Raw genomic sequence first — 27,638 nt, forward strand, 5'->3', positions numbered from 1 at the left:
AGGCTGAGGCAGGAGAATCTCTCGAACCCAAGAGACTGAGGCTGCAGTGAGCTGAGATCACGCCACCGCACTCCAGCCTGGGTGACAAGAGGGGACTCTGTCTCAAGAAAAAAAAAAAAAAATTAGTCTGCTGTGCCTGTGCTCTGTAAATGGAAGAACAAAACCATGGATGACATCATATCTTTTTACAGCATGGTTTTCCTAATATCTTAAGCCCAGTGTTGAGACCTTACTGCTCATTTGATTCTTTTCAATATATCAATATATTTCTGCTCATTGACAATGCACCACATTATCCAAGAGCACTGATGGAGATGTACAAGGAAATTATTGTTGTTGCTGCTGTTTTTAGAGACAAGGTCTTGCTCTGTTACCAGGATGGAGTGCTGTGGCATGGTCATAGTTTACTGCAGCCTTTAACTCCTGAGCTCAGGTGATTCTCCCTCCTTAGCCTCCCAAGTAGCTAGAACTACAAATGCCTGGCCAGTGTTTTTTATTCTTATTTTTTTGTAGAGATGGGGGTCTTGTTATGTTGCCCAGGTTGGTCTTAAACTCATGGCCTCAAGCTATTCTCCTGCCTTGGCCTCCCAAGGGAATTATAGGTGTGAGCCACTGTGCCCAGCCTAGTGTTATTTTTATGCCTTCTAATATAGCATTTGTTCTGCAGCTTATGATCAGGAAGTAATTTCAACTTTCATGTATTATTGTGTAAGAAGCACATTTTGTGAGGCTATAGCTGCCATTAGATGGTGATTCCTTTAATAGATCTGAGTAAATTGAAAATCTTCTGAAAAGGATTAGTCATTCTAGGTGCCATGAAAAACATTTGTGATTCATGGGAAGAGACCAGAATATTAACATTAACAGGCATTTGAAAGAATGCCTGGGTTCATTGAGGGGTTTGGTACTTCAGTAGAGGAAGGAGCTGCAGATGTGGTGGAAATAACAAGAGAACTAGAATTAGAAGTGGAGCCTGAAGATGTGAATGATTTGCTGCAGTCTCATGATAAAACTTTAAGGAAGGAGGAATTGCTTCTCGTAGATGAACAAAGAAAATGGTTTCTTGAGATGGAGTCTTTTCCTGGTGAAGATGCTGTGAACATTGTTGAAATGACAACAAAGGATTTAGTATCTTACATAAACTTAGTTGATAAAGCAGTGGCAGGGTTTTAGAGGATTGGATCCACTTTTGAAAGAAGTTCTGCTGCTGTGGGTAAAATGTTGTTCAAAGAGCATCACATGCTACAGAAAAATCTTTCTTGAAAGGTAAAGTCAGTCAATGCAGCAGACTTCGTTATTGTATTATTTTAAGTAATTGCCACAGACACTTCAGCTTTCCCCAACACTCCCCCGATCAGCTGGCAGCCATTGCCACGGAGGCAGGACCCTTCTCCAGTGGAAGATGATGACTTGCTGAAGGCTCAGATGATTGTTAATGTTTTTTAGCAATTAACTATTTTTTATTAAGGTATGTACATTGTTTAGACATCATGCTATTGCACAGTTAATATAGACTATGGTAGAGTGTGAACATAATTTTTATATGCACTGGGAAACCACAAAATTCCTATGAATTGCTTTATTGCAATATTCTCTTCACTGCAGTGGTTTTGAATAGAACCCATAATATCTCTGAGGTATGCCTGTACAAAAATAAGAAAACTTCGTAGAAATCGTTTCAGATTCTACACTGTAATAATCAAACTTTAAGAAGTTACCACTTCTCAAATTACGACATAGAATAAGACTATCCATAATTATACTTAAAATGCTGTTGAATGCTCCTCCCTTTTCTAACTGAATTATGTGAAAATGGATTTTCTTCATATATTTCAACCAAAGTGTAATGTATTACAGTATATTAAATGCAGAAGTAGATACTAGAATCTAGCTGCCTTTTATTGTGCTATTTGCAGAAATGCAAAACAGTGCTACTTGTCTTACTATTTTGGGGAGGGAAGGCAAAATATAATTATTTCATTAGAATTGTGTATTCTTTTTTAATAACTAGCAACTTAATGACTGTGTTATGATAACTAATCAAGAAAAAAGGAGGTGACCTTTTTCTTTTTCTTCCTTAGTGGCTCTCAATCTTTAGCATGCATCAGAATCACTTGGAGGGATTGTTAAAACACAGATTACTGGACCCCTCACCTCCAGAGTTTGTTTCTGACTCAGTAAACACTGGATGGGGCCTGAGATGTCCATTTCTAACAAAATCCCCGGGTGATGCAGATACTGGTATCATCGTTTCAGAACCACTGTTCTACTTATTTCTTTAGTTTATTAGGCAACCTTGTTTTACCTGCCATTTGGGAAGGAAAAATATTAGAATTTTTAAAAGACATGTATGTAGTTTGGGTATAAAGATACTGGAAGTGTAGTATCCTTAGTTGCCAGAAATTTGGGAATTAAAAAAAATTAAGCAGAATAGTTTGTCAGGAATTATTCAGTGTCTGAGACTTTCCCCTACGTACAAGCTAACAATTTACCATACCACCATTTCATGAATGCTGTGAAAAAACAAGGAGTTCCTCATTTAGAGATGAAAAATGACTTTAATACAGCAGTTATGCCAGAGAATCAGCATTGGTGGTGATTTACCCAGTCCGTAAGGACAGCATGAACAGTGCCAGGTGATAAGTACACAAGCAGTGGGTTATATTATAGTAGATGAACCCTGACTTTAGGGATCACAATTTTTTAAAAATAAGTCAATCTGACCTTTGTCCCAGAGGATATATTGCCTTTATTATACTGGACAGTAAACCTATTTTCTGCCACAGAGGGAGACATTATCAGTGTCTTGTCTCTACAAATACCCTTGAAAAGATAGCAATAGGTAGTCCATGACTCTGCTCACAAATGTTCACAAATGTGAGAGAGGCCCATGGAGAATTGTAGCTTAGCAGAGGAAATGTTGAAAAAGTTTGTATATGTTAATTTTTGCCAGTCCTTAATAGAAAACAGCTTAGGAAAAACATGAGAGCAATTAGACTTGAGCTTTAGACAAAACAGTGTATGATTTCCTGATGAAGAAAAATATCTTCCTCTTGTGTGGTTCTAAATTATTTTCATAAATGTGTATGTATAATTGTGATAGGAAGTAAAGTTTCTTATCCTTTTAGGTCTTACATGAACTGTAAAACAAAACATTCTTATAAAGTGTGTGTATATGTGTGTGTGTATATATGTATAAAGTGTAAATGTGAAATTAGTATGAGAAGTAATGGTATGTTAGCTACAATAAATTGCACGTGCAATTTGATTGTTTTGATTTGGCATACCTCTTCTGCAATGGGCTGTATAATATCAAATTTTCCCACATCTTTTTCTACCTAAAATTCTGTAACTTTCTTTTGTGCAGCATGCAGTATTTATTTGGCCTTCACTTGGTACAGATGCATCGTTAACCTCCTTTGTTTCTCCCTCATTAGCTCAAGATAATTAAAGTATTACTACTTGGCACAGGGGTAATCAAGACTCTTTGGGTCGATGTGACAGAAAGCAACCTCATACCTGGCTCTCATAGCTGGGAAATCAAGGTGGATTTGTCTGCAGTTACAACTAGAGTGATATATTTCCTACTTGGCCCAGGTCAGTCTGGTTGACCTTGTGTCTGCTTTAACTCTCGAAAGTCCCTACTTGGAAGATAAATTATATGTTCTCCTGACTGTGGCTTCATGTAAAGGTTCAAACAGTACTGTCAGGCTTCTCATTTCCTGGTCTTCATTCAGTGCTGCTACTCTAGGTTTTGGCCCCATCCTTTAATGGCATCCTCCATTATGTGATCATTGAAAATGGCTTTTGTGGGCCAGATTTCGCATCATCTTTTCAGTGCTGTGATCTTTCTTGATAACTTTCATATAAAAGGAAAGAGACTGGCTCTTTCCTTTATAGGGGGGAAAAAATCACTGCATCTTAAGTGATTGTAAGTTTTATGTATATATATATTACATGTATATATCTTATATTAATTTGTAAAATATTTTGTTTGCTGGTTGGTATAAGACCTAGAAGCGTGAGGAATTTTATTCCCAATGACACCACTCTCATTGGCCAGTTGGAAACACATGACACTTCTTCTTTGACCAATTGGGTGATTGACAGTCAAACCAGATAGAGTGGTGGATGGAAAGGTCCCTCCAGCACAACATTTGACATTCGCTTAAGTATCTTAGGGACTTATAAACACAAACTCAAATATAGACCTTGTAACTGTATGACCCCCTTCAGACATATGGTGTGATTAGAGTGACTTAGAGTTTATATTATCACTATACAAATAAGAACACTGTATTAAAAATTTTCACAGAAAACTTATAGACACCTAAAAATATGCCTATGGCCTCCGGTCCTCCACCCTTCCTCATCGAGTGGGTGTGTAGATTCAAATTTTAGAAACATTTTGTCTGTCAGTTCAGTTAGCCGAGTGGTCTATTTGACGGGAATCTCAGAAAAGAGCTTTCAGTGCTGCACACAATTCTTTCTTTTGTCCTTCCTTTCTAGGATAGCTTTGTGTGTGCATTCATTCATTTTTTTAAAACCACATAAATGTATTCTTTCATGGTTCTGCAGCTAAATATTCAAAATCAAAGTGTCAGCGGGATTCACTCCTTTGATATGTAAAAATTATGTATATTTACAGTATACAAGGTAATATTTTACTATATGGGTACATAAATAATTAAGTCAGACTAATTAACATATCCATCATCTTGCATACATACCATTTTTTGTGGTGAAAATATTTAAGATCTACTCTGTTAGTAGTTTTCAGGTATACAATATGTTATTAACTGTTGTCACCGTGATGTGCAGTGGATCTCTACAACTTATTCATCCTAACTAAAACTTTGTACCCTTTAACCCACATCTCCCTTCCTCCCCTTCAGTTCCCCCAGCTAATCCTCCTGGTAATCACAGTTCTGTGCTGTTTCTATGAGTCTGACATTTTTAGATTCTACATGTACTGTATAAGTTAGATTATGTGGTATTTGTCCAGGTTTGTCCATACTATCACAAATGACAGGATTTCCTTTTTAAGGCTGAATAATATTTCATTGTGTATATATACACAACATTTTCTTTATCCATTCATCCATTGACAGATAATTTAGATTGATTGCATAAGTTGGCTATTGTGAATAATACTGCAGTGAACATATCAGTATACTGATTTCATTTCCTTTGTGTGCATACATTGTTGCTCATTATAGTATGATACCTATCTCAGAAGTGAATGGCTCAGGGGATAGTTTTATATGGAGTAAAGATTGGGGAAAGTGGGTCATTTTGAAGCTCTAGATTTTGGATTTTCATGTTTACAGTCATTATTAAATTTTTCTTATATCCCAGAATGTCAGATGTCTCCCATATATGTGTAAATATTTATTTAAATATAAGTTCAGAGCTTCTTAGAACTAAATGGAAAATATTTTAGATAATTACCTCTGTTGGAGAATGATAATTAAAAACAAAACCTTCTCCCAACCCAGAAATCCTCTTTACAAAAATAGCAGAGATAGAAAATATTTTCATTATTAAATATGTGTTATAAACCATATTGTGATGTACATCTGCTAAGAGATTGGAAAGACAAAAGACCCTCACCCTTTTATACATTGCAGCCTATTCAACCCATTACATGCATGTTCACATGATAAACAGTAAGTCCTCAAGTAAGAGGACTTCAAAGCACCTTTGTCACACATAACTTACCGTACCTTTACTATGGTCATTGGGATGACCATCATGTTAGCTAATTGGCCTTATTCATAGGAGAAAAAGAAACTTCTATCTTTAGGACAGAAGGTAATTTTGCATCTTGGAGCAAGGTGCCCATGAAGTCAAGTTCCTACCCTGCCACAGAAACTGGGAGGTAGGGATGCTATCTCCCTTGATATTTGCATTTCAAAGAGATGGCTCCCAGGTCCTTGAGAAACACATTCCTGAATCATAAAGCTGGCAAAAGGCCTATTTAGTTTTCAAAAGAATATATTATATACATTTCAAAGAGAGAGAAAAGTATTTCCAATTATAATTTTTCTGAAGTAAATGCTCTAAGAAAAAGGGAGGGAAATGTTTTTCCTTTCAACAGGGAGGATTGAACGTTTTATTTTTGATTTGTATTTGCCCTTGCACCCCTACTTTATCTGCTTCTATCTTAAACATAAGGACCTTGATCTTGTTAATCTTACAGTAGCATTATAATAAAGAGAAGGGATTTTAAATGCATTTGTAATTTAGTTTTATTTCATTTTCAACTAAATTATAGTTTAGTTTTATTCGATGTTAACATTTTAAATCAGTAAATTCAACATAAAAATTAGGATTTCTTAAAAGGAGTGTAGTGGTATGAGGACTTCAGTGTAAGATAACTTGGCTAAATCCCTATGTTGTAGCTGAACAGCCTGTGATGTTGAACACCCTCCATCCTTGAAGCCAGGAAATAAATGATATAAATGTGACCCTAAGCAGAAAGTAGACCAAAGGATTTTTTCTTTGAAAGAAAAATAAAAATACTTGTTTTCTGAGGTCAGAAGTGTTTTTTTGTTTTGTTTTAAACTTTATCAGCAGATAAAACTAAAATTTCCTATGCTACCCCCAACCAAATCAGAGGCAGACACTGTTTGGCTATCATATTGATAGCGATAAATTATATAACTCTCTTAAAGGAATTAGAATCTAGCAAAGAGTTACCTTATATCTTGATTTGTTTTTATTTTTTCTCCCTTCCTCCACCATCTTGACTTGATGCATTTCCCTTTCCTGGATCCTACCGGTAGGCTGCAGTATGTTTGAGACCCCAAAGTGCCCGTGAGTTCTCTCCCCGCTGTTACTATGGTGGTGCTCCTTTGCCCTCAGTGCAGTCTTATTTGCTGGACTCCATATTTGCTCTCAGAGATGCAGTTTTTCGTTAGCCGCTTCCTCCTTAAAGGAGACCAGTGGGCGGAGGGGGAGGACTTCTCTGTGTGCCTGTTACCAGTAGCGAATCCAGTGCATCTGCAGCAACCTCAATTCTTGCCTCCTCAGAAGAAAGAATTCATCCGAGGGGCACAAGGTAGGAGAGGCCGAGACAAGTTTTAGAGGAGTGAAAATTTATTAAAAAGCTTTAGGGCAGGAACAAAAGGAAGGAATGTGTACCTGGAAGAGGGCCAGGCTGGTGGCTCGAATGGTTAGTGTGCAGTTTGACCTTTTGACTTGGGATTTTATCCATTGGCATACTTCCGGGGTCTTGGGTCCCGACTCCCCTGATTCTTCCCTTGGGGTGTGCTGTTCACATGCGCAGTGGCCTTCTAGCGCTTGGGAGAGGAGCCTGGCAGTGTGTTTACGGGAATTGTGCCCATGCTTACTTGAGGCTTTCTTCCCTTACCAGTCTAGCATTCCTAGAGGAAGGTCACATACCAGTTAAACTCCACCATTTTGCCTCTTAATGTGCATGCTTGAGCTCACTCACCCATTTCTCCGGATCTTATTGGGAAGCTGCTGATGGCCACTTGCAGGTTTCTTTCTGTCTATATGGAGACTGCCTTTCCCTTTTACTGGCTGTGACCAATTACTGTTTTAGAAAAACATTTGACAACATCCTGTCCATCATCTGATGGTCGCCTGACATTCCTGGACGGGTGGAGCCCTCTCCTGTCCTGCTCATGCCTGACTAGCTACCTGCTGTAATGTCACAACTTTGACTTTATAGCCACTGGCCTACAATAACCATAGCACGTACATTCTCAGCCCTCTGGGAGTCACATTCTCCCCTCTAAACTCTCATTCACTCCACAGTGATTACCTTATTGATAGTTCCTGTGTGGGCCACTTAGTCACCTTGACCAGCCAGGTTTTGTGACTGCAAATGGTTACACACTTTGATCTTTCTTGACTGACACATGTTACATATTTCTCTTTTCTTCTGAAGCTGCTCTTGGTAGATGGGAGCACTTTTCATCCCACCCTGGATTTCAGTGAAAAGTAACAGCATCTTGGCTGAGTACTACTGGAAAAAATTTACCCCCCAACCCCATTTTTTTCCTTACAATATTACTTCTTGCTGAAGCCATGTTCATAGGGCTAACACTAATTCTGGACAGAAATATAGTTATAATTAAGCATTAATCAGTCTGTGCTTGGACCCACTTCCTTGTAACTGAAAGTCACTTAACAGGATACTGACCATTTGCATCTCCATTGTTCCTATAGATTGTATTTCTGGCCTTAAATTGGATCTCTGGTATTAGAATCATGAGGCTTTTGTTTAAGAATTATTTAAGTGGATCCTGAATTCCAATTTAACAGCTGAGGCCACCCAGTTTAAAGGCCACCCAGTTTAAAGACCCTCACAGAAGAACTGAATCAGCCTAAGAATAGTTTCTTCATCTCCCTGTCCTATGACTTTACCCTGCTTTCATTGACCACTCAATCTGTACACTTCAGTTGACTCCCAAACCCTTAAAAACTCTAGCCCCAAACTCCTCAGGCAGATGGATTTGTGGTTTCCTCTGTCTGTTCGGTGGCCCTACTACGATTAAACCTCTTTCTCTACTGCAGCCCAGGGTCTCAGCACATTGACTTGGCATGCACATCAGGCAACGATGTGCAGCGTTACACCCCCAGCCTCCCAGAAGTGACTGTGCTGCCTGAGATTTGTAGAGAACAACTGTTTACTCTCTTGTCTATACTATATGGAGAAAATACCAGTGTTCAGAATGTTGAAACCCTAACCACGTGACATTTGTACTTTTCCTGTTAGGAGACTCTGTATGGAAGTGAGAGTTGAAAACTAATTATGTAAATTACTAAGCTTTGAAACATTTTTGCAAAATTTCTGCCTGTAGATATCTATTCCACAAAGAGTATTTTGTGACTAGTAAAGAAAGTACAAATCCAGTTAATAAGACTCCCATCCCCATTCTTTTTTTTTTTGAGATGTAGTCTCGCACTGTTGCCCAGTCTGGAGTACAGTGGCATGATCTCAACTCACTGCAAGCTCCCCTTCCTGGGTTCATGCAACTCTTCTGCCTCAGCCTCTGGAGTAGCTGGGACTATAGGCACCTGCTACCATGCCCAGTTAATTTTTGTATTTTTAGTAGAGACGGGGTTTTACCATATTGGCCAGGCTGGTCTCGAACTCCTGTCCTTGTCATCTGCACACCTCAGCCTCCCAAAGTGCTGGGATTACAGGCATGAGCCACCACGCCCGCCCCCCCACTCTTTAATGTCAAACAGATTTCAGGATTTTTTGAACCACAAGCCATTGACTGGATGTGCAATGCAAAGTAAGCTAAGGGTTCCATGTTCCCATTTATTTGAAGAGATAAAAAGTGAATTAGAATGTAGAGATAATGTCTAATAGCAGGAAAATTTGTTTTTTTCTTAAGGTTTAAACATTCTCATTTGTACATACATAAACTCAAATGAATCACCAGGGTGGCAAGACCAGTTCAACTGGAAACAAACTTATTCTTTACGATTTCTGATTTTCTTCCTTTCGTGGATCTCGAAACTCAACGAGCTTATGTCACTTGAACCTTTCTCTGGGCTTTTGAGTTGTTTCACTAACAAAATAGACCATAGGTGGCTATTCATCAAAGGTGGCTATATCTGTGGAATCGCCACCCCTGTGTATGAATCCTGGAATCTAGAGTGTCCCATCATCACAGCATGGCAGCCGCTGACTCACTCACAGTACTCTAGAAACCCAGACTGGTTTCTTAAAGACAGCCCCACTGGAAACTGCCTAGGTTGTATTACTTGTGTGGACCCCCAGGATTAGAGAAATGTGTGAGCCAGAATGCCTGCCATTGTGCTTTTCATAGAGCCAAGCACACTGTTGTTGATTAATAAATAATGGGTTGTTTATCTTGGACTTGTTTTTATTGGCAGATGCCCTGAAAGATTCAAAGCCTGTCTGTAAATGAAGAATGCTTTTATTGTTTATTCAGTGCCTGCTTTTCTATTCAGTGTGAGGGTATTTTGGGAAAATTTCTTAAATATCAAACAGCAAGTAAAATTTAGGGAGTTTTATCCTCAGATATTCAAATAGGCTGTTTATAACCTCTTTTCAGATGTCTCTGATGAGTTGGGTGTGTGTGCTTGTGTGTGTGTGTGTGTGTGTGTGTGTGTGTGTGTGTATCTGGAGAAGAAAAGAGGTAAAAGGGAGAGATGAGGCCCAGAAGTTGACCATCAGTTGTATCAGTCATAAATAGCTTAAATAAATTCAAGTACATTTCTGGTTGGTTGATTTTGTGTATAGCACAAGCTAGCTTCTGAAAATTCAAATACAAACATGTGCAAAGTGAGAGGCAGCAGGAATCACATGCAGAATGGGTAAGGAGAGGTTGACAAAGGAGATAAGTTCGATGGTTAATAAAGAATCACCAGGGTGGCAAGACCAGAGCAAATTGCATTTTGGCAGGGGAAACAGTGTTTGAAGATGTGTGGCATGAGCAGCAGTGGGTGTTCCTGGAACTGTAAGTTGTTCAGTGATGCTGAACATAAAACTGTAGGAATGGCCCAGGGAAAATGGGAATATGGAGCCTAAAATGGAATGAAAATGTAGTGAAAATCCTGGGCCCTGTCTCTCAAACAGTCATAAATTCCTCCAGGATATTGTAGTATTGGCCAAAGAGTGTGTGAAACCAAATGATAGACTTGTCATATCTTCCATGTCTTGTGTCCTTGGCTCGGATGTTCTCAATACCCAGCAATCAAGGGAGGGGAGCCTGACAAATAATTGATCTAATTTGGTATAAAGATAGCAGCTGTTGTAAAGTGGAAAGGGTATTTAAGAAGGGCCTGATTTTGTAAACTGTCATTTCCTTAGTAGTATTTTCATGTTAGGATAGCATAGCCCTAGGAACTCAAATCTTGAGGAGGCCCTGCATATATAGAGAGTGAAGGAGAGTTTTGAGAATGGCTTCTGGCCTTACGACTTGCATGACACTGAAGATGAAAAGACGCTTTTTATTTTATTTTATTTTTGTCCAGCACAACATTGAATCCTCAGGGCTAGCAGATCATCTTGGTTCTGTATTACGTTTTTAATAATGGTGATTGAACACATACTGCATGAGACATAGCTGTTTGAACATCTGATACTTTAGAATAGTTTTTCATGTGGCTTCTTGGTGCCACTGCTGCCTATTTCACAAAAGCCACGGGTTAAAATTAAGATAATTGGTCAAGCAGTTAAAACATCTTCCAGTGGGGAACAGAGTCTTAAATAAAACTAATTTATACAGGTTTTATTTAACTTAGAAAAGACTGAATTTTTTAATGCTTTACAGAATACACACAAACAACAGTAGAAGCATGTTTTTTTCATTTGAGTTTATTGACTTTATGAAATAACAGGTAGAGCAGACTTATTTCCCAGAACTTTTCTGTGTGTTTGGAAACCGATGAAGCTCATTTTATTTATTTGTTTTAAAATAAATTTTATTTTGTGTATCAAATGCATACAACCTGATGTTACAAAATATATGTATCAAAATGGTTACTATGTTGAGACAGATGAACATACACATCATTTCATGTAGTTACCTGTTTGTCACCTGTGGCTAGAACAGCTGTCATCTACTCATTTAGCAAAATCTTGAGACCATACAGTATTATTACTCTACAACTACAGTTCTCATGTTGTATGTTAGATCTTTATACTTATTAATCCTACATATTTGCTGCCTTGTATCTCATTTTAGTATAAAACAAAATTCAGCTCTAAGAGGTAGACACACAGAGAGAAGACTGGGTGTGTGTGTGTTGGGAGTTGAATATACTTACTCAACTCCCAACATAAAGTGATTATAAAGTGATTATGATGAAGTTAGAAACCTTTTATTTATGGTTTTTTTTAGGTGCTGGTGAATCTGGTAAAAGTACAATTGTGAAGCAGATGAAGTAAGTAGATTTAAACATTAAATTTGCTGTTTATGTTTAAGTAAGTGTACCCTTCTACCAAAGGAAGTAAATGTTTTGGTTTTTTTCCCCCTTTTGTCTCATAAGAATTATCCATGAAGCTGGTTATTCAGAAGAGGAGTGTAAACAGTACAAAGCAGTCGTCTACAGTAACACCATCCAGTCGATTATTGCTATCATTAGGGCCATGGGGAGGTTGAAGATAGACTTTGGTGACTCAGCCCGGGCGGTAAGTTATAAATTTGTTGGAGCCGACCTGATGAGTAAAAAGAATAACTTGTGTGCTAATACCATACCGTGTTATTACACAGGCTTGTCAACTATCAGGACCATTTTATAAAAGGAATCAAAAGATTAGAAGTGAGTGAAAAGAGTCAGGAGCGTTAGAAGTGAGTGAAATAAAAATATATAGGATTGTGTAATCTCTCCTTTTTGCTTTCCTTTTCCATTAGATGATTTGGACAACTGAATAATCATCACGGTGCTTTCTGTATAGCATGCTGTATTGGGTACCCCTGTAATACCATAATGATGTTTAGTACTGAGTAAACTGCTTACCCTGGCCCTCTTCAGAATCTGTTTCTGTAATTTGGAATAATGAAGTGATATAGTTATTTGTATTCTTGCCTAGACTGAAAAGCAATCTAATCTCAAATAGTGAAAACAGTATAAAAGTTTGCTTATCTTTGGAATAGGAAAATATCGGCTATTAAAAACCATGTATCAAAATTTGAGAGCTAAAAGAGATTTTTGGAGATGAGCTAGTTCCAATTCTTTATTTTGCCAAGAAAGAAACTAGCACCCAGGAAATTACATGGTACAGAGATTGCCATACAGCTTGTGGTAACCAAGGCACTATGCCTATGCCTCCTCATTTGCCCCAGTAACTTGTTTCAGTTGGATTGGAAGCAGCCCAGATCCAATCCATAAAGCACCTTTTTTTTTTTTTTTTCTTTTCTTCTCTCATCTTCTGTATATTATTGTATTGTTTTTACTAATATTTATTTTTATGGTTCCTTTATATTTCTGTGTGTTCAGTATACATGCTGTCTCCCTACTAATACTATGAAGATTTTGTGTGTAGAGACTGTACGTTTTTCTTTCTGTCTTAGTATCGGCTAGATTTTATTTTTTAAACATGTAGGCTCAATTCATGCTTAATAGGGAAGAAAAATGAAAGCAACATTAGGGAATGCACACTGGAAAACTCTGTAAAATCTAGTTTTTAAAATGTTACTTTAAAAATTCTCTTACAAGTTACTGAGCCGTATTAATTTACTGTTTTTCAAACTTTTTTAAAAAGGTTAGTATCATAAAAATTTCAAGATTTCAATATCATTTTAAATAATTTATACATTTATCATTTATTCAGCAAACTTTTTGACTCAAAAGCATTTGTTGAATGAATAAATGATAAATTCATAAATTAGAGTGATTCCAAGCAATAAATATTCTGGAGAAGATCAAATCTTATTTCAGAAAAGACATTTTAAAAGAACATTATTATTGAAAATAATGTTGAAATCTACTTGGAAATACTAATTAAACTAAGCCGTTTTAATCTTTGTTTAAAAGACCCTACAGTAGAGAACGATGCTTCGATTAAGAAAAAAGAATTAATACCTTACACCAATTCCAATTATAAACTTTTAATTTAAACCTGTTACCAAATTCACATATACGACATTCTGCATTTGGATCTTGTATGTGCTTATGAAAGAAAAAAGCATTGTAGCCTCCATTTTAGGAGATCATGAAGGGTCAATACAAACAGCTTTTCATGAGTTCTTTTTATTTTCAAGTTTTTCTCTCAAGGAATGTTGTCGTTTTCTGTTTCTTTTTTTAAACATAACTTGGGCTTAGTTTCAAGACTGGAAATAACTACTCTCAAGCGCTATTTTTTTTTTTAACCAGTTTTCTCATGCTTTGGAATCTTATGTGGGTCTGCTTTGCTCATCTTTGTTTCACTGTTGTTGGTTTGACCCACTCTTTTTAGACTCTCTAGCCATACTTCAGTAACTGTCTTCTTCCTGCCTTCGGACTGTTACTTCTGTTTGCTTTCTCCATCATCATTAACTCATTCACACAAATGCCTCATGTCCTCCCATTGCTTCTCATTGATCTACTCCATGTTTTGTGGTGCCTGTCTTTACATAAGCTTTCAAAACTACTGGACTTTTGCAGTTGTGCTGAGGAATACAAAGATGAATTAAACGTGGCCTGGACACGAGGAAGGGGCATTGAAGCTGAGTGTTAAAACATGAATAAGAGTTTTCTAGACAAAAATAGAAAAAACGTTCTAGGAATAAGAAACAGTACATTGTTATTATTATATTTATTATTATTATTATTATTTATTTTATTTTTTTTTTGAGACAGAGTCTCGCTGTGTAGCCCAGGCTGGAGTACGGTGGTACAATCTCAGCTCACTGCAACCTCCACTTCCCGAGTTCAAGCAGTTCTCATGCCTTGGCCTCCCAAGTAGCTGGGACCATGGATGTGTGCCACCACACCTGGCTAATTTTTGTATTTTCATAAAGGTAGGGTTTCACTGTGTTGGCCAGGCTGGTCTTGAGCTCCTGGCCTCAAGTTGTCCGCCCACCTCGGCCTCCCCAAGTACTGGGATTACAGGCGTGAGTCACCGCACCCAGCCACAAACAATATATTCAAAAGAAGTCTGAATGTATTTCTGTTTCTGGAAGTATTAACCCTGAGTTGAAGGATAACCAGATACTGAATTTTGATAGGTACCACAGGTTTGCTTTCTGAAGAAAAGCAACATAAATAATCTGTTTTAGTAACCATTCATCAGTGTCTGTTTTACCGTAGTCTCACCAACTTAGATGTTATCAGCGTTTCAATTTTTAACATCTGATAAATGTGAATTATTGTCTTTTTCTAGTTTTTTTCTGATTTTTAATGAATTTGAGGATTATTTTAAAACATTTTTTCGTTTGTATTTCTTCTGTAAAATCCTTAGTTTTTACTCATTTCTGTTCAATTACTTATCGTTTCACATTGATTCTGTTTAAGTATTAAGGATATTAACCCTTCCTTGCATATTGCAAACACTTTTGCCTAGCATATTTCTTTTAGTTTTTGAAATAGTACATTACAAAACTGTTAAGATTTTTACAGTCGATTCTCACTTCTGTGTTTTGTTTCTTATTAGAATGGCATTCTTCACCTTATAATTTTTTAAATTCTCTTATTTTTTAGAATGTAGTTTTATTTTTTATATTTATCTCATCGCTTCACACAGCTTTAAATGTTGTGTTTGTTGCTAGTTAGGATCTAAGTGTATTTTATCATATCTTTTGCCTAACAGTCATTTATTAAATATTAAATAATCAAGTCTATTCTGTCTATTCCTCAGCGACTTGAAATTGCTACCCTTAGCATTAAATTGAGTGTGTTTCTGGACTCCATTTTTCTTTCTATTGATGTATTCCTTTTCCCCACATCTGTCACGTATTAAGCTATTCAACCTCCCTAAGCTTGTTTCCTTATAATACAAGGGAAATAATGATAACATCTGTGTTGTAGGGTTGTGAGGAATAATGACATTATGAATATTAAGCACTCCCCACATGCCTTCGTCATAATACATGCTCAATAAATGTCTGTTACTGCTATTGTTGTCTTTTGCTTTTTTTCTGTTTGTTTTTTGAAACAGAATTTCCCTCTTCTTGCCAGGCTTGAGTGCAGTGGCACGATCTCGGCTCACTGCAACCTGCGCCTTCCTGGTTCAGTGATTCTCTTGCCTCAGCCTCTCGAGTAGCTGGGATTACAGGCATCCACCACCACACCCAGCTGATTTTTTTGTATTTTTAGTAGAGATGGGGTTTCATCATGTTAGCCAGGCTGGTCTTGATCTCCTGACCTCAGGTGATCCACCTGCCTCAGCCTCCCAAAGTGCTGGGATTACAGGCGTGAGCCACCATGCCCAGCCATTTTTCTTTTTTTTAAGTAATTGTTATTACATTACTGTTACTCTTGTGAGAGTCACGCCATTTTAATTTCTGTCGTTTCATGGCACCTGGTAGGTAGAGTAAGTGCACCCCATTTCATTCCATTGTTCTTTTGCCAGATAACAATGCCATCATAATTTCTCTCCCAGATGAACTTGAGAGCCAACTTAATTCCCCCACAACCCTGTTGAAACACAACAAACCAAAACAGCTTGTTGACTTCGTTGGGATTACATCTTAGTATATAGGTTGATTTGGTAAGAATTGAGTAAGAAGATGTAAAATCTTAATAAGTGGTGAGTAATTTTCTGTGGTTTGCTTCGTATTTGGCAGTTACCAGATTTCCAAAACAGATTATACACTGATTATTTAAAATGAGAAGAAAATGAGAAGAAACAAAATTGTTTTCAAGGCTGGCATGGAGCAATCACATTTTATGCCTAATATCATTTCAGAACTTTCGCAGAATGAGGATGGTCCATCTGTGAGTGATAATATATTGATAATTTAGGTGATTATGTTTCTAATGAAGTAAAATTTTAGAAGCTTTACAGAGGGGCCTATTCGCCTGTTCAGGCACTGGGCACTTACAGGAGTGCTGTTCACAATGTGATTCATGGGCCAGTGCCTGTCCGCAAGAGTGTGCACAAAGTGGATATAGAAATTAAACGTAAGCATTGGGTTTATAGCAATTGACAGAGTAATTTATATGTTCACTCTGAGAGTTTTTAAAACATTAATTTATATTTTGTATGTCATTTAATTTTTTCTATTATTATTCTGGAATAGATTGGAAACAAATGCAAATGAAATAAAACACAACACTGGTTCTTCATCACAGACAGCTTGAGAAGCACTTATTTAGAATACTTCAGGCTATGAGCAGTAGGAATCCTCACCTTGAATTGACTTACATAAGTTTTTCCCCCCAAGCCTCATGTATGTTTCTGCATAATGGCCATTTTTCTGTTCCAATAACTTTGTTATTTACTTTCATTAGTTAGTCTATGTCTGTCTGCCAGATTTGCTAGATTGCTTTTTAGAAAGGTTCTATCAGTTTGCTTTCCTTGCAGCAGTTTTTGGAATGCGTTTTCTTAGCACTCTGGACAGCCAAAATTTAGGAGTCTTGTATTTAAAAAATCTTTGCTAATTTGTTGTTAGTAAATCATGTATCAGCTTACTTTGAATTTTCCGTTTTTAATGTAGCTGACCAGTTTTCCGTGTCAATTGATTATATTTTTATTTTTCTATGTGGTTTGTGACACTTTATTCATTTACCACTTGGAATCTTCGTGTTTTGATGATCTATTTGCTTGTTTATATGTACATATGTATTAACCCTTTGTCCACTAATACAAATGTTTAGTAAGTCACATTTTACTTAACTGCCATTAATGTTATGGTAATACTATATTTTAAAAAGTGTTTAAATCTTCACCTGTTATTTCTTCCATTGTGTTTAAATGTAGAACATCCTCTCCCAACAAAAGATTTAGCAAATATTGATGCTCTTTTAAAAGCAAGAGGAGTTTCAAGGGAGTGAATTTTACCATTTGTTTCTGTGTTTATTTTTTAATCTGTCTGAAGCATGGAGTATGCATGAAGGATGTACATTATTTTATTTCTCTTCAGGTGGCTATCTAATTATCACCAGTGTGACTGGATTAATCATATCTTTTCTGACTGATTTATCTTGCCACATTTATCGTATAATAAGTTCAGATTTGGGATTTTTTCCCCCTATGGATCTGCCTTCATAGTAGACTGTTTCTACATATTGTAGGCTTTCAATATCTGATAAAAACATCCCTGTGCTCCTAGTCTTTTTCAAAATGCTCCTTATTACTTTTACTTGTTTTTTCCTCATGAATGTTTGTATCATTTTTAGTAGTATTCTGGTTTATGTTTGAGAACTAAGATGAAGAAACTTACGGTTTTTGTTTTGATTCTGAAAAATGTTGATATATATGTGGCAAAATGTTACTAGCTACCATTTGAAATGAATGTGTACTTCTAATATAGTATATTTCTCTTCTCATTTCACTTATCTCACATTTCTGTATCTCTTGACAAGTTCTCTTGTCAGTACAAAGAACGCTTAAATGTCAGTATTTCTCCATTTTACCAATTTGAAAAAATACACATGTATAAGATTTGTAAATATGTATATTTATATATTTGTTGATAATTTCCCTTGTTGACTTAATGAAACTCCTAATTCATGCTAAATTCACTGCAATTTAGTTAAAAATTTATCTCTGACATATAGTTAAAATTAACTTTATTTTAGGCTTTTTCCTCCTTTTAAGTTAATTTTAACTATATGTCAGAGATAAATTTATGGGGAAAAAAGAAAAATGACTTCCCATTTCATTTCCTCAAGTCAGTTTTACTTTGATTATATTTGTGCTTTTAGAAAAAAATGTATTTTACATGTATGTATTCCTTAAAGCAACTCTTTAACATCTGATCAAGTCAGTTTCATCCCTGGGATGCAAGGCTGGTTCAACATACGCACATCAGTGTAATCCATCACATTAACAGAACCAAAGACAAAAACCACATGATTATCTCAATAGATGAAGGAAAGGCCTTCAGTAAAATTCAACACTCCTTCGTGCTAGAAACTCTCAATAACACTCCATTACCATATTATTTAGCTTCTGTTTTAGAAGGGTTTGCTGATCTTTTTAAATGTAAACTCTTAATCTTATGCATAAATTCTACCTGCTGTATTACAATGAATAGTCATACCACTTTGCTTTAAAACCTCAGTCTCTCATTCCCCTTCCCTTTTTTGTTTTTCAGGTGGCTTTATTAAAAAAAAAAAATCCTGTAATTGAGATGAACTCTGATATCTTTTGCTCTAAGAATGCTCCTTTTTCTGCTCTGTGCCTAAACATGAACTCTGTTCTTTGTTACCTTGTAATTATGTCAGACTACAGCCATCATGCTCCCTCAAAGTCTTCTCCTCCTATCCTAGGCAGACTCTTATGAATTTTCATAAAGTGGGTGATAGCTTTAAATAAAACATGTAATCACTGAATAAGTACAGCATGCTAGATATTCCCTGATCACTGCTTGGAATGAGGACTTATTATTTGTCTCTTGACAAAATAGTGCTTCATAGCTCCTTTCTGAGTTCTCAGAGCACACGGTTTTATGAACTGGAATTTACCTTCTCTAAATCATCTTATTTTTATTTGCTTTTAGTAATTTGAAAATATTTTAGCTTTGCTACATCAGAGGAATTTTTCTGTCAAATAATTGCCTGTCAAATAATGTTTCTTTCTCTTCACCACCACAAAGACTTCCTGTAAACTGCTTTATTAACCTGTAACCCTCCTTACCAAACTCCAGTCTTCTCTTAAGTAATCTCTATTCTTTTTCTACTCCGCATCACACTGTTTTGGTACCCTCACATTTATATTTATAAATGTTAAGTAATTTCCTTCTCATAAATTTTGCAAAGACCTCATTCCATGGCAAGATAAAATCATTGTCATCATTCTGTGTTTTTAAAATTTATCCTGTTTTAGATACAGCCACTTATGAACTGTTGACTCCCTACTTTGTATGATTGGGTGACTAGCCATGGAACTTTAAGTAAGTTGCTTAAGCTCTTTGTGCCTTGGGTTCGTTTTATACAGAAGATTAGGTAGAATAATTTCAGCAGTGTTCTTCTGCTCAGATTTATTACCTGAAAGCTCATCTACAGACACACCTGAATGTCCTGGTAATGATGTGGAAGTGAATAATCCCAGTAAGTTTTTTTTAAAGAAAAGGTTTTTTTTAAAGAAAAGAGGCTTGAAAAAATTATCTGAGCTTTACAACTTGATGTTATGAGATACATATAGATTGTAAAATGGTTACTCTAGTGAAGCAAGTTTACATATCCATTATCTCACATAGTTAAATTTTTTGGCTACAAGAGCAGTTAAAACCTATTTAACAAAAATCTCGAATACGGTACATTTTCATTAGCTACAGTCCTCATATTGTACTTCAGTGTCCACTTCTCTAGACTTGGTCATCCTGCGTATCTGCTACTTTGTATTCTTTGAATATGTCTATTTTCTCTTTCTCCTCCCTCCTCTCCTCCCCCACCCCACAGCCATAACTACTGGTTTGTCCTCTACCTTTGTATATTTGACCTTGACCTATTTTTGTTTCTGTGGATTTTTTTTGAGACCTGAAGGACATTATGCTTAGTGAAATAAGCCAGACACCGAAAAATATTACATCATCTTACTTTTATGTGGAATTATGAAAAAGGAACATTTTTTTTAATGCTACAGAGAGAATGCAGTTTATAAATACAGCTTCCAAAGTTTCTTAAGGCTTTTCTTCAGGCCTGTCCCTGGAAAGTTTGAGAAGAATGTGATCTTGTAACCCATACTGGAGGGCATTAGTCCTTTTTTGTCAAAAAACGCTATTGAAATTGAATGAAGACGTCATAATGAAAGCTCATTTAAAAACCTACTTATACGGAAAGTACTTTACTAAAATAGGTTATGTTTGATGTAATTTAATAAATAAAAATGGTCAGATTCAGAAATTTCTCATGTATAGGTAATCGGATAATTGAATAATTGTTTACTGGAATTAGGCTAATGGTGCTAAGAATGACTTGAAACCATGTTATGTGAGGTTTATTAAGGATATTATGCACGTGTCGCTTGCTTGCATGCATTTCTCTTGTGATTTGCTAAAAAGGGAAGCATATGCTTGAATAATATGTTCTCATGCTGAGAGACTTAATTATTTTTCATGATGGGTTCCAGCTGAAAAGAAAATGTTTCACAAATTGGCAACAGCATGAATTTATATTGTCAGCTAGTACACTCTGCTAGCCTGTGTCACCAAATGCTGCTTCTCTTCTATACCCCTTATAATAATGTGTGCCATCACTTTGTAAGCATCTGCTACGATACTTTGGAAGAATGCCCCTTGAGAGAAATTAGGAATTGTCCACCCAGTTAACTTAAAGCTACATATTTAAAGTTAAGGAGAATCTTGGTTAAGAAAGAAACTTCACATCTGGGTTTTTTGTTTGTTTATTGTTGTGTTTTTTAAAAATTGTGTTATTACTTGAAAACTGGAGTTATGTTATCCAGTGTGGTATCTACTATCCGCATGTGGCTACAGAATCCTTAAAATGTATCTACTCTGAATTGAAATGGGCTGTTTGCATAAAATACACACCAGATTTTGTAATATGTGTGAAAAAATATACATAATAAATTTCATAATAAATATAATTGTATATTTATTACATATAAATGAATTGATATTTTTATACATAGGTTAAGTAATACTGTTAAAAATCATTTCACATAGCTTTAAAAAAAGCTTTTACAAATGTAGCTATTAGAAAATTTAGATTGTATTAGTGGTGCACGTTATATTTCTCTTGGACCCCACACTGATTTAGAGTGGTTGATTACTTGTGGATCGGAATAACCAAATATGAGTAGCCTCAAATTTTAAGCAAAGTTTAATTAACTTTATATAAAGTATCTTTTCATTTAGAAATTTTTACATACTGTCTTCTATATATATCATGAGTATTTCTACTCCAAAGCTGTGCTTATTTTGTTTTCTATGCCTGGATTAGCAAAACACCTGCTCCCAACTTCTGCCCCATTGATTTTAATGTGGCCATACTTAAAATCTCCTGAAAATCTCAGACCATTGTATGAAACTAGTCTTCTGGTCTTGCCCACTCCACATTGATTTCTCCCTGCTCTGAACTTGTTTTGCAACTATAAGGTATATCAGAAAGCTAACACTTAGTTCAATTCTATCTCTAATTTTTAAAAGTTGTGTTTCTTAGTTTAGAAAACATTTTGAGGAGAGAGGAAGAAGACATAGGTTCTTCTTCTGTTTTCTCAAAAATGACCATCTTCAATACACAAACTGTGAGTGCATAATTGGTTAATGTCCCCTTTATGAGCTGGAACCTTAGTTATTCTTCCAGCTTCCTAGTGCCTTGACAGATACTACTGACACCACAAAACATAGACGTATGATGTATGATTATTGTCTTTTGGTCAACCCAGTTTTTAAGTGGTGCCTTAGAGAAAGAAAAGTAATGACACATTAATAAAAACAGAGGAAATTCACTATTGCCATTTTTTTTAACTCTATAATTGTCTCCTTTGTACTTTTTATCTCAAACATATCCCTATTAAAAAAAATGTCCTTTGAATGTTCAGGATGATGCACGTCAACTCTTTGTGCTAGCTGGAGCTGCTGAAGAAGGCTTTATGACTGCAGAACTTGCTGGAGTTATAAAGAGATTGTGGAAAGATAGTGGTGTACAAGCCTGTTTCAACAGATCCCGAGAGTACCAGCTTAATGATTCTGCAGCATAGTAAGTAATCATAACTTCAGAACTAAACTATCATGAATAATTACTTGCAAGTCAAATATACTTCCAAGTCAATTTTATTGCAGAATTGGCTGACACATTCTTGTACAACTTAGGATATTCAAGATGACAATATTTTAAAATTTTATCTGTCTTATGTGTGTTGTGTGTGTGTAGATAGCAGTGTTATTTCCTGTGTGTTCAATAGTGTCTCAAGAGACTCATGCTATGTAACTCTAATTGAAACATGCAAAATGGTACCTTTTCCAATATATTTTCAAGAAAGTAATTGGAAGTTTCCAGAATCCACTCTGAATTGGGGTGTATAAGTTTACTTTGGAGCTATCTTGAGAGTGTAACTGATTTGAGTTCTTTTCATTATGCTAGCAGTGCCTGAGAAGAGTTACTTGTTCAATGACAGGTACTTTAGGGATTTTTTTGAAAGAGTGCAGAATGACTCCAAGATGTTTTTGCAGTAAGTAAAATAGCTCTGTATTTGAAAATTGTCAGTTGTGTGTGTGCCCTGTTGTATTTGATACAGTTTCCAGATACTTAAGTTCAGTTTTTTAGAAGAAAAATCTGCCCTAAATTTTCAGGTGGTGGTGCCAGAAAGTTTGCAAAACAAGTTGTGATAAAACCTAATCAGGGAAGCTGGGTGAGGTGGCTCATTGCTTGTAATCCCAGCACTTTGAGAGGCCAAGGTGGGCAGCTCTCTTGAGCCCAGGTGTTTGAGACCAGTCTGGGTAACTTAGCGAGACCCACCCCCACATCTCTACAAAAATACAAAAATTATCTAGTCATGATGGTGCACACCTGTGGTCCCAGTTACTCAGTGGGGCTGAGACAGGATGATTGCTTGAATTCAAGAGTTTGAGTTTGCAGTGAGCCATGAACATACCACTGCACTCCAGCCTGTGAATGGAGCGAGGCCCTGTCTCTAAAAAATAAAAACCTAATCAGGGAGCTTTCTGTTTGGTGATCTCCATAGAACACCACCAAAAACAACAAAAAAACACAAATTTATAATTTACCACACATACTCAAAAAGTCCTATATGATATGTATTAGGCATTAATTGCTCTTAAAATCTATGTTGTGCATTTGTTTTACTTTCCAGAATTGTTCCATTTTCTTGACACAGCTGTTGGCTGTTAGGGACACAAGTAAGGATTAGATAGATGACAGATTTTGAAAGGTCTAGGTGAATGCATACACTTTGCCACAATGAATAAGTAAATGAGGTGTGGCTTCTGAAGAGCGAATTATATTATTTGTTCAGCATCAGCATAGGTACTATATGTTGTGTGATTTAGTGTGTTTAAGAAATAATATTGTATCACCCACATCAATCTTTATAACCCTGTATTTCTTAATCTATATTTTTAACATTTTACACTTGTATTAACCTTATGTATTATTACGTGGTTTATACATGTATATATAACATAAACACATTGAATATGTAGCCCATCTCTCCAACTGGTATCATATCCTATACAAAGAAATATTCCTTGACTCACTGAGTTGGTCCTTGCTCTCCAGTTTTAGGTACTCCTAATTTACTTTTTCTTCAGCTTTCCTTTTATTTTGAGGTTATTTTATTTCTGTTTATGTTGTGAATATTTGATTATTTTCTGTCTCTGCCATTACATTGTAAATTCAGTAATGTGTTTTTACCTAATGTATTCCCACAGCCTGACACAGTCAGCACTCAATATGATCTTGTTTAATAATGAATGAATTCATAAACCAGGCATCACAAAGGCTAGAAGACAAATTAGAAAAAATACTTATAGGAAAAACACAACTCTTAAACCATATTTGCTTTGACACCACCAGCATCTGCAGAGATTTAAGTGGGAGTCACTATTATGAGAAGATTGCTTTGAGTGGAGCCCAGCAAAAGGAGCTATTTCAGTAATTAAGGGGTGCTACTTGGGAATGACAGATTGAAGTTCTCTTTCTCACTATATGTGGGAACTTCCAGACCCCCTCAGTCTCTTGTCCACTACTCTCTCCTGTGCACACTACTTGAAAATGAGTTAACAAAAACATAGTCTGGGCATTGGTGGCTTATGCTTTGTAATCCCAGCATTTGGGGAGGCTGAGGTGAGAAGATCACTTGAGCCTAGGAATTCCAGACCAGCCTGAGCAACATACTGAGACCTTGTCTCTACAAAAAGTAAAAACAAAAAAATTAGCCAGGCATGGTGGCCCATCCCTTATAGTCCTTGCTTCTTGAGAGACTGAGTCAGGAGAATCACCCAAGCCCAGAAGGTTGAGGCTGTAGTGAGCTATGACTGCGCAGCTGCATTCCAGCCTGGGTGACAGAGCAAGACCATATCTAAAAGAAAAAAAATAAAGTTATAAAATGAAAAATATGTTGCTTTAGTTTTACATTATTTTATTCTAATAGTCGTGACCTTAAGATGGCACTAATGTGGCTGCTTTTTAGGAATGAAGAAAGTCATAGAAACATTTTTCTCCATAGTTATTAGAGGGAATCTTGATCTATGAGTTCTTGACTGGGGATGCTAAGATGCAGTCAAGTTGCCCATTAGGGCTGACTCCCCACCAGTTCACACTTTAAATTTGTAATCATTTAGAACAATCAGAATTTTTCCCAGTGCCTGCTTTTCTTCTTTGTCTTATTGAAATACTATTTTTAGAGATTTTTTTGAACTGTAGCAGTTTTTTGTTTTGTTTTGTTTCTGTTTTGTTTTTGTTTTTGTTTTTTGGTTTTTTGAGATGGAGTCTGGCTCTGTCGCCAGGCTGGAGTGCAGTGGCATGATCTTGGCTCACTGCAACCTTGGCCTCCCAGGTTCAGGCGATTGTCCTGCCTCAGCATCTCGAGTAGCTGGGATTACAGGCACACACCACCACGCCCAGCTAATTTTTGCATTTTTAGTAGAAACGGGGTTTCACCATGTTGACCAGGATGGTCTCGATCTCCTGACCTCGTGATCTGCCCACCTCGGCCTCCCAAAGTGCTGGGTTTACAGGCGCAAGCCACCGTGCCCGGCAAACTATAACAGTTTTAAGCAAAGAAATCTGTGAGTAATCAAAGAACATTTTAAATAAGAGTAGCTCATTATTTTAAAGAGGCAGTAAAATCTTGCCATGGCTTGTTTGATTTGTTAAGTCGGATTTTCTTACAGTAAAGTAGAACATTTGGAATTAAAAGCACAGAGAAAGTACTGGAGTATTATCACCAATGTGATAAGATTCTCTTAACTTCAGTAAATACAATACAGGTAACTCAGGCTGTCATCTCTCTATGTGTTCTAGTATAATTACCACATACATACACTTGACTGTCTAAAACATTTTTTATTTCTAAGTTATCAGTCACCTTGTAGCTCTCGTAATAAAAGCACTGCGGTGATGCTCTCTACATTCAGCTGACCTTAGGACTCATTCCAAACTCCTCGTTTAAGGCTTTGTATAGCTTACTAGTGGCTTTACTCTCCAAGAAAGAACAGGCAACTGTTCTCATCTCCATACTAATTTACAGCTTCTCCTGGGGCAGTGTCATTCCTTTTCTTCCATCCCCGTTATTCTGTTTACACCCCTCACTATCCATGAATCCTTCTTTAATCACCTAGATCCACATTAATCTCTCCATACCTATACTTTCTGTGAATTATTGACTATACCGTATAATTTGACACAAAATAACTTACTCTTTTACATTGCATGGTATGATACCACTACATTTTTATATCACAACATATGTAGCACCAGTGGCAGAGAGCATTACATGAGTGACTAAAACATGTATTGATTTAGAGAGCAGTGAAGTGCAGCGTAGAGGAGTATGTGCTGCTTTCCTGTATGTAACGTAAGAGTGGTTGAAAAGAAACATCTCATTCAGCCTTTGGGCAGAGCTTTCATCACTACTTGCTCCAAAATTAAGACTTTAAAAATCTTCAATAAAAAAGAGTGATGTCTGGATCATAAACACAGTGCTATATCCAAAAAGTGTGATAAAGAATTCTAAGAAACAAACTCATGCCGTGTACTAGCTTTCTGTGTTTTTTTTAAGTTGTTCTTTTTCCTTTGAATTACTAACTGTCCCTTAGAAATAAAGAACATATTTAAAACATACTAAAAGAGCTTTGTGGTTGCAGAGGTGTAAACATTTTTATTTCCATGGGAGTTATATAAGAAGATACAAACTTAAACTCGTTTGTATCTTTACACAGAATTTTAAAAACTTTTAGTGATTTCAGATTATCGCTTATATTGCAGTGTGTTTTAATTTTTGTTTTGGATGATCTTTATTGGCTATATTTAATACGTTGTTTTGTTTAATTTTTTCAGCTATTTGAATGACTTGGACAGAATAGCTCAGCCAAATTACATCCCGACTCAACAAGATGTTCTCAGAACTAGAGTGAAAACTACAGGAATTGTTGAAACCCATTTTACTTTCAAAGATCTTCATTTTAAGTGAGTAGCTTTCTAATTTTAGATATAAAACACATGGTTTTAGAAATAAAAGGTATAATAAAAGTTGACAACATTTTTACAGTCGGAAATTACAATTGGAAAAAAACTTTCTTCAGATGATTATACAAAATAATTTTTGGGTGAAGTCAAAAAAAGCATTCCTAAGTGGAATATTTTTATTTAAGAAAATCTATCCAGGCAAATTCTGTTTTGCCTGTAGTTTTTACAGTGATTCAAACAAAATAGTTTTTGGCTTTTATTTCTAAACAGAAAATTCTGCTCTAATCTACTGTGTTTTCGGAAAGTGTTGCCATCTATTTTTAGGTAAAAAGAGAGCAAGTTTTACTGATAGTATAAATGCTTATTTATGGAAATACTAAGAGCAGCTTTAAAAATTTTTTCATGAACAGTTTTCTTCCTAGGGAACTTGCCGTCCCTGTGAAGGTAGTCCTTATGCACTATTTCATGATAAGAAATACACATTTAAAGTGTACTGAATATCCGCTTACTGAGGTCTGAGCAGAAGAGCACTGAATTGTAGTCTTTAGAAATGCAAGGGGTCTTGGAGTGAATGTTTTCCCAGTTCCCTCATTTTATAATGAACGAGGCTCAGGAAAGTTTAGTAAAACATCATATTCAAATTTACAAAACTACTTTTCTCTTTTTCCAGTAAATAACAGTTTCCAAGGTATGAGGAAAACTGTTGGACTTAAACACAACTGAATATGATGTTTTCATTTGCAGAGTCTTGTTTTATTATACAGCCTTCCTGGTCAGTTACTTTCATCTGTTTCCCTTCCAGGTCATCTGCTAGTTGTTACCATGACTTCTTCTAAAATGCTCCACTTACTCATTTCATTGTTCACTCAAACAAAATTGCCTTTAAGTCTGTACTGTTATTCATCATTTCTATTAAAGTAATAGTA

The 27,638-nt window shown here is 36.2% G+C and overlaps 1 protein-coding gene across 2 annotated transcripts in view; it reads left to right on the forward strand.

Moving 5' to 3' along the window:
• LOC105475385 (G protein subunit alpha i1) overlaps positions 1 to 27,638 on the forward strand; it is an 82,177-nt gene that overhangs the window by 42,011 nt on the left and 12,528 nt on the right. For both annotated transcript variants that reach the window (XM_011730583.2, XM_011730584.3), the window contains exons 2-5: positions 11,856 to 11,898; positions 12,004 to 12,145; positions 22,106 to 22,263; positions 26,584 to 26,712. In XM_011730583.2, coding sequence (XP_011728885.1) covers positions 11,856 to 11,898; positions 12,004 to 12,145; positions 22,106 to 22,263; positions 26,584 to 26,712 — 472 coding nt within the window. The remainder of the gene's footprint in view (positions 1 to 11,855; positions 11,899 to 12,003; positions 12,146 to 22,105; positions 22,264 to 26,583; positions 26,713 to 27,638) is intronic.

The sequence above is a fragment of the Macaca nemestrina genome, chromosome 4 (genome assembly GCF_043159975.1).
Source record: "Macaca nemestrina isolate mMacNem1 chromosome 4, mMacNem.hap1, whole genome shotgun sequence".
Lineage (NCBI taxonomy): Eukaryota > Metazoa > Chordata > Mammalia > Primates > Cercopithecidae > Macaca > Macaca nemestrina.